The 12,974-nt window shown below is 41.2% G+C and overlaps 1 protein-coding gene across 1 annotated transcript in view; it reads left to right on the top strand.

The window, feature by feature from the left end:
* The window catches only part of LOC124621962 (anaphase-promoting complex subunit 4), a 123,125-nt gene extending 111,131 nt beyond the window's left edge, over window positions 1–11,994 (top strand). Inside the window, 1 exon segment of the mRNA XM_047147490.1 lies at window positions 11,459–11,994. Within this exon segment, the coding sequence (XP_047003446.1) occupies window positions 11,459–11,617 (159 nt within the window). The 3' untranslated portion in view covers window positions 11,618–11,994.
* The last annotated feature ends 980 nt before the right edge of the window (window positions 11,995–12,974 follow it).

Raw genomic sequence — 12,974 nt, forward strand, 5'->3', positions numbered from 1 at the left:
GGGGCAGGTACAAGCAATTCTCTAATTTTTTGAGGCAACTTAGTTTCTAAACCCATAATTATTGATTCACTACCTAGCTCTTTGTCCAAATATTTCAGTTTGTTTATCCAAAGCTGACAGAAACCTTTCACAGTGCCCTTCCTGGAGTCAAATCTCTCTCCTCCCCAAAATTCACTCAAAATTCTGTGCTGCTTATCTTTGGACCACTATTCATCTAAACATGCTTTCTCAAAGGTTTGCCAATAAGTACCTGAGCTGCCCATCCGTAAGTGTTCCTTTTCAAAAAGCCTCTCACAAATGACATTTTCTCTTTGTCATTCCATGTTTCCGGCAAATCATGAAGTTCCCTAATGAAATCCATTGGATGCACTTCCCCATATGGTTCAAAATTATTAAATTTCTTACAACTAACACATGAAGGACTGTTTGGGACACTACATACTCTATGATTTAGATTTTGTACCTCTTCCATCTTTTTCTCTATTTCAGCCAGTTTTGAAAGTACATTTTTATGTACTTTTTCCAGTTTTTCGTCTACCACTACTGCACACCTGCTTTCTACTTTTGTTTCAAAATCATTTTTAATCTGACCAATTTGGTTCTCAAGTTTAATCTTATTTGCAGCACAAAATTTCCTGGCAGCTTTTACTTTATCTTTACACCGTTTCTCGGAAGTCTCCACCTTCCTACTATATTCAGCACGACATTTCTTTCTCTCTTCTACACATTTACTACCCATCAATGTTAATTTCTCATTAGTGTTATGTACTACTTTCTTTATCTTTTCATCACAATCTTTAGCTACCGTCTCAACCTTGTTATTTAATTCTGAAAGATCAGAGCTGAGTACCTTAATCTCCTTTTAATTTCTTTCTTCACTTCATCCTTTAAGCTAACTATGTCAGTTCTGATACTATCAGTTTTCTTTTCCACACTATTAATGTATTCTTTCATACTATTTTCCATCCTATTAATCTCTTTCTTCTTTCATACTACTAATGTCTTCTGTCATACTCATATTCCTCAAACTACTCATAATTTGCTTTAACATCACTTCCACTTTTCCATCTGCCATAAATGTTTGCCCTTGCTGACTTTTGCTACCAGATTACTCCTCCTTAGCCTTAGATTTCATCCTCGTCAGTACTGTTTTCGTCCATTTCGCTCATCTCACCAATACACTGCAGATGACATTTTCATCATTTCATCTACAATAGGACTTTTGTCCCCATCATTCAACGTTACATTCATGTCTGATTAATAACCACCATTGTCTACTGAACCAGTCACATGTTGTCCCTTGTCTCCCATCACACAGTCTTTTTTTCGTTAAGGCCATTCATTATGTATCACTTAATATGAAACAGCTTTGGCTATGAAATTACCTTATTCTTATTCACTTGCCTGCTGTTGCGGTTGTCATCTTGATTCATCGTCTGCACAGCTAAACCCATGCACTGATTGGCTGTTGCACTTCCTTCATTTGTTCTTGAGTTCATTATTCAAAATTTGCGAGTCCTAGTTTATTGTGCCCACATACAAAATTTCTCACTCTCAAGGCCACCATATGTGACGTTTGCCCGCTTTGTTTCTTCGTTGATGGTCCTCGGAGTTGATGTACTGTGTTGTTATACTGGCTGAAAAATTGGGGGGGGGGGGGGGGGGGGGGTGAAAGTTCAACACTGACTACTTTAAATGATGTATCCAACAGTTGCCTTTCATAGTTCTTTACTTTCACTGTTCACAACCCCCCAATATACACAGTCAATATGGCCAGTGCACTACTGGTTAATTTTCGAGAAGCCTCGTTAATAGTTTGCAGGCATATGTCAACATACAACTACAATAGTTTACTGTTGAACATCTACGAGCAGTATAAACCTAACCATACAGTTCACAGTTCTTGCAGAATAAAATGGTATGTATTGAACAGACACTGTCATTGTTTTAACACATAGCCTAATTGTGTTACACTTTCACAGATGCACTGTTGTTGATCTAACCATTACGGATTTCTTGTTTGAAAATTGGCTGTGGACTGACTGTCAAGGCACCAAAAATTGGGCCCTTATATATCATCACAGTAAAAGGCACTGAAATTGCACATTGTTCGATGTTTAATTTACAGACATCACAATTAAAACATACCTCATTCAGTTAACTGCATATATCGAAAAATTGTTTCTTTTTAACGATTTCTTCTTCCACAAGAGTTGTATAATGATGAAATTAACAGATATAGTTATGAAAACAATACTTTGGACAAAACTGGTAATTACTTTGGAATTAATTAAGGGCTGGCTTCGCTAGCATGTTTTTGAATAGAGCCAAATAAATGGTTAAAGAATGCTATTAGTTGTTCCACCTCCAAATGTTTATAATTAGTACAGAATTTGTATTTGTTTATAGGTTAACAATAGAATTTAAGTTACAAAACAATTACTGATTTCACCCTATAACAAAAGTTATTAACTAGTAACAGTCAAAATAAATTATAAAATCAATTACATACATAAAACTAAGCACAAAATTAGACCCGGTGTTATATTCTTTAAAACTGAGGGCCAACCTTTCTCTTTTATGAAAAGGCAGATTATACTCACGTGTGTTAAAGGTAATTAGTTAAAAGTGAAAAAATGAATTTTAAAAAGGCAGATGGCAAAACGAGTGGGGAAGTAAAAATATCCCAACTTGCTTTCTCACACATTTATGATAACTTTACAGCTCTGTAATTCAGAAATCAGGTGACATATATCACTAAAAGTAAATATTTTTTTAATTCTGTATCAACAGTACACATGTGCCAAATTTTAAGAAAATCTGAGACAGTGAGGTAGAAAATGGTCTTTTTCTGTGTCGATCTGACATGGAATGACCCTTCTGGCCAAATCCCTTCTTCAGCAAAGAAGGCACACACACATTCACACAAGCAAGCACACCTCACACACACCTGACGACTTACACCCACAGTTCCGACTGGAAAGCCAAAATCTGTGTGTAACAGTGTTTTCGTTATGCTTGTCTGCAAGTCAGTGAGCCATCTTTACATTGTATAGCAATCTACTCATTTCCTAATACTGCCCAAAACATATAATGTTTACTAGTGATGCATTAAGGACTCAAACTGAACCAAACCTGACACAGACCAGATTACAATCACACAGGCCTGCAACTGGTTGAAAGTAGTTTATCTTAAGCTCGCCATGGCTTGTATTACGAAATTTCAGACAGATAAAACTGATCTGCTGCTATTGTAAGTAAAGATTATGTGTGAAATTCCTTGTAGTCCCACGGAATAAGAAGGTAAAATGGGGTGTGCAGTAGATAATCAAGCGTTTCAGTTTGGCATGTTTTACACTCATAAGGAAAATACACTCCTGGAAATGGAAAAAAGAACACATTGACACCGGTGTGTCAGACCCACCATACTTGCTCCGGACACTGCGAGAGGGCTGTACAAGCAATGATCACACGCACGGCACAGCGGACACACCAGGAACCGCGGTGTTGGCCGTCGAATGGCGCTAGCTGCGCAGCATTTGTGCACCGCCGCTGTCAGTGTCAGCCAGTTTGCCGTGGCATACGGAGCTCCATCGCAGTCTTTAACACTGGTAGCATGCCGCGACAGCGTGGACGTGAACCGTATGTGCAGTTGACGGACTTTGAGCGAGGGCGTATAGTGGGCATGTGGGAGGCCGGGTGGACGTACCGCCAAATTGCTCAACACGTGGGGCGTGAGGTCTCCACAGTACATCGATGTTGTCGCCAGTGGCCGGCGGAAGGTGCACGTGCTCGTCGACCTGGGACCGGACCGCAGCGACGCACGGATGCACGCCAAGACCGTAGGATCCTACGCAGTGCCGTAGGGGACCGCACCGCCACTTCCCAGCAAATTAGGGACACTGTTGCTCCTGGGGTATCTGCGAGGACCATTCGCAACCGTCTCCATGAAGCTGGGCTACGGTCCCGCACACCGTTAGGCCGTCTTCCGCTCACGCCCCAACATCGTGCAGCCCGCCTCCAGTGGTGTCGCGACAGGCGTGAATGGAGGGACGAATGGAGACGTGTCGTCTTCAGCGATGAGAGTCGCTTCTGCCTTGGTGCCAATGATGGTCGTATGCGTGTTTGGCGCCGTGCAGGTGAGCGCCACAATCAGGACTGCATACGACCGAGGCACACAGGGCCAACACCCGGCATCATGGTGTGGGGAGTGATCTCCTACACTGGCCGTACACCACTGGTGATCGTCGAGGGGACACTGAATAGTGCACGGTACATCCAAACCGTCATCGAACCCATCGTTCTACCATTCCTAGACTGGCAAAGGAACTTGCTGTTCCAACAGGACAATGCAAGTCCGCATGTATCCCGTGCCACCCAACGTGCTCTAGAAGGTGTAAGTCAACTACCCTGGCCAGCAAGATCTCCGGATCTGTCCCCCATTGAGCGTGTTTGGGACTGGATGAAGCGTCGTCTCACGCGGTCTGCACATCCAGCACGAACGCTGGTCCAACTGAGGCGCCAGGTGGAAATGGCATGGCAAGCCATTCCACAGGACTACATCCAGCATCTCTACGATCGTCCCCATGGGAGGATAGCAGCCTGCATTGCTGCAAAAGGTGGATATACACTGTACTAGTGCCGACATTGTGCATGCTCTGTTGCCTGTGTCTATGTGCCTGTGGTTCTGTCAGTGTGATCATGTGATGTATCTGACCCCAGGAATGTGTCAATAAAGTTTCCCCTTCCTGGGACAATGAATTCACAGTGTTCTTATTTCAATTTCCAGGAGTGTACATTGCTAGTGCCCCTTAACAGGTGATCTTTTTGCTAATGCGGCCAGATTACTGATCACCATACTAAAATAAAATATGCTAAACAGATGATTTGAACAGATATTTCATGCAAGGCTTCCACATAGGTATGACCCACTTTGTTGGTTGTTGTGATTAGGAGGGGCCTCCAAACTTTTGAGCCTTGATCTCTGCTAGTCCTCGTCTTCTACGTAACTGTACATACTGTTTAGTTTTCTGCTCTTGTTGCCATCCCTTTTCCATATGGTTTACACACATCCTTCGTTCCCTCTCTTATGTTATTTTATAAGCTCATGTACGTACCTTGCAACTGTCCTCAGGCTCCATCCATATTGTGTCCTCATTGCACATTGTTTTCTTAGCAGTTTCCTTCCATGTGCTCCCAAGCCCTTTCCAGCACCCCTATGTGCATCCTTCATGACACAAAATTCAAAGTACTGTTGATTGGGCTCATAAAAGTAGAAACAACTATCCCAGGTTATGTGAAATGTTAGTGTCTTCCTCTGGGAGGAAAAAAGTTAGGAATGGGGGAAGTTTAAGGAGGAGAGGGGCAGGTCACTCAAATTTCAGATTGAGAGGGACCCACCTGCTGTCAAGATGAGGGCAGACTAATGAAGAGGGATGTATCAGAAGATTGAGAGATCAAAGATAGTACACTGGCAAGCACTGTGCCAGTTTCAGTCCACAGATTTTGGGAGAGGGAGGACTGAGTAAGAGAAAGATAAATGTGAAGTGAAATGAATAGTGCATTTAAAAGAAGTAGGAGGAAAATGGAGAAAAACAAAGATAGAGAGGAAACTAATTGATGTGCTTGTTCTGGTCTTCAGTCCAAGACTATCCTGTGCAAGACTCTTCATCTCCAAATAAGTACTGCAACCTACAACCTTTTGATCCTGATTACTATATTCATCTCTTGATCTCCTTCTACAATTTTTACTCCCCACACTTCCCTCCAGTCCTAAATTGGTGATCCTTTGAGGTCTCAAAATGTGTCCTGTCAACCAATCCCTTCCTTTAGTGAAGTTATCTCACAGTTATCTTTTCTCCCCAATTCTGTTGAGAACCACCTCATTGGTTATATGTTCTATCTATCTAATCCTCAGCAGTATTCTGTAGCACCACAATTCAAAAACTTCTATTCTCTTCTTGTCTGAACCATTTATAGTACATGTTTCACTTCCATACAAGACTACACTCTAGACAAATACTTTAAGAAAAAAAACTTCCTAACACTTGGATTTATATTCCATGATAACAAATTTCATTTCTTCAGAAAAGCTATACTTGCCATTGCCAATCTACATTTTATATCCTCTCTTCTTTGGTCTACTTTGGCCATCATCAGTTATTTTACTGCCTAATTAGCAAAACTCGTCTACTACTTTTAGTGACTCATTTCTTAATCTAATTATGTCATCGGCAAACCTCAGCATTTTTATTTCTTCTCCCTGAAATTTAATTCCTACTCCAATTTTTCTTTGGTTACCTTTACTGCTTGCTCAATGGACAGATTGAATAATATTGGGAATAGGCTACAATCCTGTCTCACTCACTCCTCAATCACTGCTTCCATTTCATGCCATTCAACTCATATAACTACCATCTGGTTTCTGTACTAGTTGTGAACAGCATTTCACTCCCTGTATTTTACCCCTCTTACCTTCATAATTTCAAAGAGAGTACTCCAGTCAGCATTGTTAAAAGCTTTTTTAAGTTTACAAATTCTATAAACATAAGTTTACCTTTCCTTAACCCATCTTCTAAGATAAGTTGCAAGTTCAGTATTGCCCCTCAGGTTCCTGCATATCCATACTGATCTTCCCCAATGTTGCTTTCTACCAGTTTTCCCGTTCTTCTGTAAAGAATTCATTGGTAGTATTTTGCAACCATGACTTATTAAAATTATGAATTTTTTAAACATTTGTATTCCCTTTTTCTTGCTTCCTTTGCTGCATTTTTATATCTCCTCCTTTCGTCAAAAGATAAAAAAGTGAAAAATAATACAATAAATTATTGAGCAAATTAATAAATAGAGAAGTACAGAAAAATGCAAAGGTTGGGGGGTTGTAAGTTAACTAGCATAAGTCCAGGAGAGTTGTTGGGTGCACATACATCTCGAAGAAAGATTTTCCATTTCTGTAGTTCAAGGAAGCTATTACCAGTTGGGGGCCCCAAATGGTCAGTGTAATACTGTAGCCACTCAGGTCCTTCTCGTCAAGCTGTGGAGGATACTAATCTATTGTCTGCTAAATTGTTCCAGGACAGACATTTCTTCTTTGTCCATTAATGCATTCAGCCAGCTCAGTGGTGTTCATTCATATGTACAAAGTAGCCAGCGAACACATTAGGTGATGAACAAGAAGTATGGTTTCACATTTTATTCTAGCTTTAAAGTTTCAGCAATTGCCAGTGGTGATACCAGAGTAAATGTTGGTGGATGGGTGCAAGGGACAGATTTTGTAGTGGAAATGATTGCAGGGGTAAGAACCTCAGGATAAGGATGACGGTCTGGGAATATCTTACAGTTTGACAAGGATGCTACAGAGCTTGATAGAGTGAAGGTGGTGGGCAGTAGTGTGGAGAGGATATCAGGGAGAGATGAATTCATTTCAAGGCTCAGCATTCCCTTTCATATTTCCAGGTGCAGATATGTGGATTCACATCAAATCTCTTTTTGCCCTGGAATGGAATGATATCTGGTACACTAATGCTCTCAGTAACAAACTCTGCACTATCAAGGTGACTACTGCAGTTTGGTGCTCTTCCTTCCACTCCCCGTGGAAGGAGTCCACTGTCTTATGTCATCTGCGCATCATTCATACTAGGCAGACCCATTGATTTATCTTGCGCAGTGAGCCAACTGCACAATGTGGGTGTGGAGCCAGACTGACTGTCTCCGATATATTGGTGGAATGACCCCTTCTTTTGGCCTTTCGTACTAATTATAGCCTTCCAGATTCCTTGTTGTTAATATTAGCAGACAATTCACGGATGGTTGAACTGGTCTTAAGTTTCCTTCATGAAAGTAGTTTTTATTTTCAGTTATAAGGTTTTGCTTTCCTCCTGAAGCGGGGGCAGTGTGGTTGTGCGTGGGGTCTCTCTCTTCATGTTTTCTGGGCCTGGGACTCTTGGCCATTCGACCTTTTAATGACCACTGTTTTATCCCTCTGTTTTTCCAGTTTTTAGATTTGACCTACCCTTTTATCCCTTCTAATGTTTGTGTTTTTAGCTTCCTCACTTTATAGTTTGACACCTCTGACTGGATCCACTCACTTTTCGCGGATGCCTCTATTTTGCTCACATAGCTTTTGAAGTACAGGACTGATGACATCGCTGTTCAGTCCCATAACACCCCCTCCCCCCTTCCCCCAATCAGTCAGTCAAACAAGGCTCAGCTTGAGAAAGTCCTAGTCTGGCAGAGTAATTCATTAACCCCAGGTGGTACTGGGTGACAACAGGTATGCTTCTGAGATTTTTTGGTATTGGGAATTCTCTTTTTCAGAGTGTAATAGGAGAACATTCCCCAGGAGATTCGTTCATCGAAAGATCTTAGAGGTAGTTGTAGTAGCGAAAAGCCTGATGGAGGTTGTTGGCATAGATGTTGAGCAATTCGAGAGTGGAGCAAATATCTTTGCCATGAATATGTAGAATGCAGGGATGGGAACTTTTATTGTGAAAGGGCTATTATGGGCTAAAGTGGAGGTATTGTTGCTTATTGGTTGGTTTCATGTGGGCTGAGATTTAGATGAGAGCTTCAGTGAGATAGAGATACACCAAAAAAGGTGGCTTTGGAAAAGTATTACGTGAGTGTCCCAGCTCATATTCACAAGACTGTAGTCAAACAAATACTTTGAGAAAAGTCTTCCAAACAAACAAATTTATGTTTGATGTTAACATGTTTCCCATTTTCAGGAAAGCTTTCTTTGTGGTTGCCATTCTGCACTTTATATTCTCATTACTTCTGCCAGCTGCTTCTTATATAGTAAAACTCCTGTACTACTTTTATTGTTTTATTTCCTAGTCTTATTTACTCAGCATTACTTGGCTTAATTTGACTGCAATCAGTTATCTTTGTTTTGCTTTAATTTATTCTCAAATTTCTGCTCCCTGAATGTGAATTCCATATATAATTCATTCAGCCTTCTATTTTTTCTTGATGTTCGCACAGCTGCTTCTCTCTCTCCAAAGGTTTCTTTAACTTTCTTATGAGTGGCACTTAACTTTCCTGTAACAGTGCTTGCTTCTACAGCTTTGTATTTTTAGTTTAACCATTCTGATTTGTCCTTTCACATTTTATATCAGTCAGCTAATGTAGGTCCTATCTCCATGGCTGTCTACTTTTTATAATTGTTTCAGCCTTAGCTTGAAACTTCATGATCCCTCCCCATCTCTTCCACCTATAACCTTCTTTCATGATTCTTAAACTAAGTATTTGCGATGCTGTAAGCAAAATTCTACAAAGTGGCTTCCTCTTTAATTTCTGTCCTCCAGACCATGTTCTCCTACTATTTTCTTGTCCCTTCCTTTTTCCACTATCAAATTTCAGTCCCCCATCCCAAATTTTTGCCTGTTGATTATAGAATAATTTCTTTTAACTTATATATTATTTCAGTTTCTTCATCACTTGAAGGGTTATCATGAGATATCCACTATGCTCTTCATAGTAGCGCACCAGCATTCCTATTTACTTGTTCATAATAAACCTACTCCTGCATTACCACTATGTGATTTTACACGATACTCACCTGACCTGAAATTCCTTGTTTCTGTCACCGCACTTCACTAATTTCTGCTATATGCTACTTCAATATAACAATTTCTCATTTCAAATATTGTGTACCTACCTACATAATTAAGAGTCTAACATTGCAACTGGGGGACTTTTTTATTTGGGAGGATGCCGCCATTAACTTTGAACAATGCACAGGAGTTACATGTTTTTAGGAAATATAATGGCTGTAGATTCCCCTCTCTTTAGTACGTCAGGCCTTGTTTGGATAATATTACAAGTCTAGATTAGTCAGTGATCCAGACTGCTTCCCTTTCAACCACTGAAAAGGCTGCTGCCACTTCTCAGGAACTATAGCATAGTGTAGCCTCTCCAGAAATAGCCTTCCAACATGGTCACAAATGGCTTCATTTACTGTGTCATTTAGAGACACAAGCTATCACAACAAGATCCATGATTCATTGAGGGGGGGGGGGGAGGGTTGTAAAATTAGAGATAAAATTAATTTGCATACTTTATTGACCAGAAATTCTAAGTTAGAGTTTAAGATATTGGTCTCCACACCCAATGCAATAGAAATATTTCCATTATATGCCCCCCCCCCCCCCCCCCCCCCCATGCTCGCTCCCTCCCTCCCCTCTCTCTCCTACAATAATAGAGGAGAAGTCACGTTGAGTTGCAGACAGATACAAGACCAGGTGCAATATCTGCCCAATCCACTCACCACTCACCCAGCACTTCCTATTCCAGTCCTGCCACAGGTTTATCCTATCCCATCAGGGGCCAGCCACCTGTGAAAACAGCCATGTCACTTACCAGCTATGCTGCAGTCATTACACAGCTTTTTATATTGGTATGACTAACGACCAGCTGTCCACCAGGATGAATGGCCATCGCCAAACTGTGGCCAAGAACAAAGTAGACCATCCTGTGGTACAACATGCAGTTGAACATAACATATCTGATTTCAATGGCTGCTTCACTACCTGAGCCATCTGGATCCTTCCCTCCACCACCAGCTTTTCTGAACTGTGCAGATGGGAGTTATCCCTACAACACATTCTCTGCTCCCGTAATTATCCTGGCCTCAACCTATGATCATGTACTGTCCCCACATCCTCCACCCAGCAGTTTCCTTCCCCTCTGTCCCTGTCATCTCTTCCCCATTCTCGCCTGCCATCCTTTTTATTCGCCGCACCACTGCCAATGCAAGTACCTATCTTTCCCTGCTCTTCTCCATTTTTTCCCCATCTCCCTGCCCCATAACCTCCATATGCTGCACCTGTTGGCATTCTAGTCCCTGCACACTCCAGTGTTTGTCTCTCTCTCCCTGACCCCTCCAGTTTGCTGCTTGCATCTTTGTTACGGTAAAGTAGCAATCTGTCTTTTCCCTACATTATTGATATCTCTCTGCCTCCCCTCTCTCTCCCCCCTCTCTTTCCCCCCCCTCTCTTTCCCCCCTCTCTTTCCCCCCTCTCTTTCCCCCATCTCTTTCCCCCATCTCTTCCCCCCTCTCTCCCCCCCTCTCCCCCCCCTCTCTCCCCCCTCTCTCTCCCCCCCTCTCTCTCTCCCCCCCTCTCCTCTCTCCCCCCCCTCTCTCTCCCCTCCTCTCTCTCTCCCCCCTCTCTCTCTCTCCCCCCCCCCCTCTCTCTCCCCTCCTCTCTCTCTCCTCCTCTCTTCTCTCCCCCGCCCTCTCTCCCCCCACCCTTTTCCCTTCTCCCCACTTCCTCCCCTCCTCCTCTCCCTCTCCTTCTCCGTCTCCCTCTTTCCACTTGCAGTTTCTGTAATTTAAATTATTTAGATAACTATGGAATCACAATGTATGTATTTATGTGGTTTTTTTCCTAGGTAGTTTAAGTTACTTGTGATCCATATTAACAGTTAAACCTGTACCTTCAATATAATTTTGTTTCAGGTTGCAGTAATCCTCTCAGAGAGTCGAAGAAATGTTCGCTTGTATGAAATGGAAGTGGAGGAAGAAGAAGAAGAGGAAGACGGTATGGATGGTGCAGCAGGAACCACCGATTCCCTTACTCTAGATACTAGTCAAGGTTCAGAAGTTGGGTTTGACTGACTGAGACCAAGCAATGCGCTCCAATCACTGTGCTCAAATAGTTAATGGTGTTTACTGCTGTTATTTAGCATTAAACGTATTGTATAAAGGCTGTAATATTTTTTACTAACCTTCATTTCTTCTTAACTTGTCAGTTTGTCTTGCAAGGAACCTTTAATTTCCGTTGACTCCATCTGGGAAAAACTGTGAGCCCTGTGTGGGTGATGTATAATTTTCTTCCTCATTGTTCAAGTCCATGTCATTTATTTAATTATTTATTTATTTATTTTAAGAAATATATTGTATCCCAGCAAAGAGGCATCATTTTGTGATATATGAAAATTTGGATGCTGGATACATTTCTCACATGATTTCATAAAGTTTTTCGTTTTTTGTAATATATTTGTTTTATTTTTTTGTAGACCTTTACATTTGTAGGGCAAATTCAGTGTTGATATGAGTTGGAGGTAGTTTGAAACAACATAATGGAAAGGATAGTGCGGATGCGGAGTCACTGCGTAGTTTCTGCAGATTATTCTGTGATTGGGTCCAGAAGATTACACAATGCCAACCAGTTAAACTTCTGCATAGGGCATTAGCAGGTGGCAGTCTTGAAGAAGCAGATGGTTAGCACACCAGCATGTATGTCATGAATGGCAGCTTATGAAACCAGATCCCCTAGTTCCCTTTTGGTAGAGTTTCAATTGTCTTCGCTGGTCTAATTAAGCCCAGCTCCATTTGACCTACCAACGAGAAACACTATTAGTGATGGAGATTGAACACAGGTTCCCTGTACAGCAGGCTTGTCAAACTTGGTGCCTCCTCAGGAACTCTGGTAGGCAAACTGTAGTTTAACTCGAGTCTACTGTAAATTTATGACAAACACTGCAATTTCATATGAATTGAAAGTTAGTTCTGTGACCTGTAGTTCTTGGTATAGGCATATCAATTGCAGTAAGGCTCTGACTGTACATATGAGAGTAAAACACTGGGATACTGTATACCAGTATTCACCAAACATATGAAGCTTCTGAGGTACTATATTGTTTTGAATCCTGCTGTGAGCTCCCAAAAGAAACTAGAACAGAAATAATTTTAAAAAAATAATAATAATACTTTTTGTATTGCTTATAAACTTACATTGCCAATAAATATGAATGAATTTTAATTAAACTGTGTGTAAGGAAAAGAAATTGACATCACACTGTACTTAAGAAAGTAACTGAGGTGTCATTAGTAATAAATTACAAATGTTAGAATAAATTCTTTTATCAGACTTTTTAACTTTTAATGAGAATGATGGCACTCTTTTTATGTCGCCAACAATTTTTTTTTTTTTTTTTTGGTGTTGGGAGAGCAGATAGTGGCTGCCATTCAA

The sequence above is a fragment of the Schistocerca americana genome, chromosome 7 (assembly GCF_021461395.2).
Source record: "Schistocerca americana isolate TAMUIC-IGC-003095 chromosome 7, iqSchAmer2.1, whole genome shotgun sequence".
Taxonomy (NCBI): domain Eukaryota; kingdom Metazoa; phylum Arthropoda; class Insecta; order Orthoptera; family Acrididae; genus Schistocerca; species Schistocerca americana.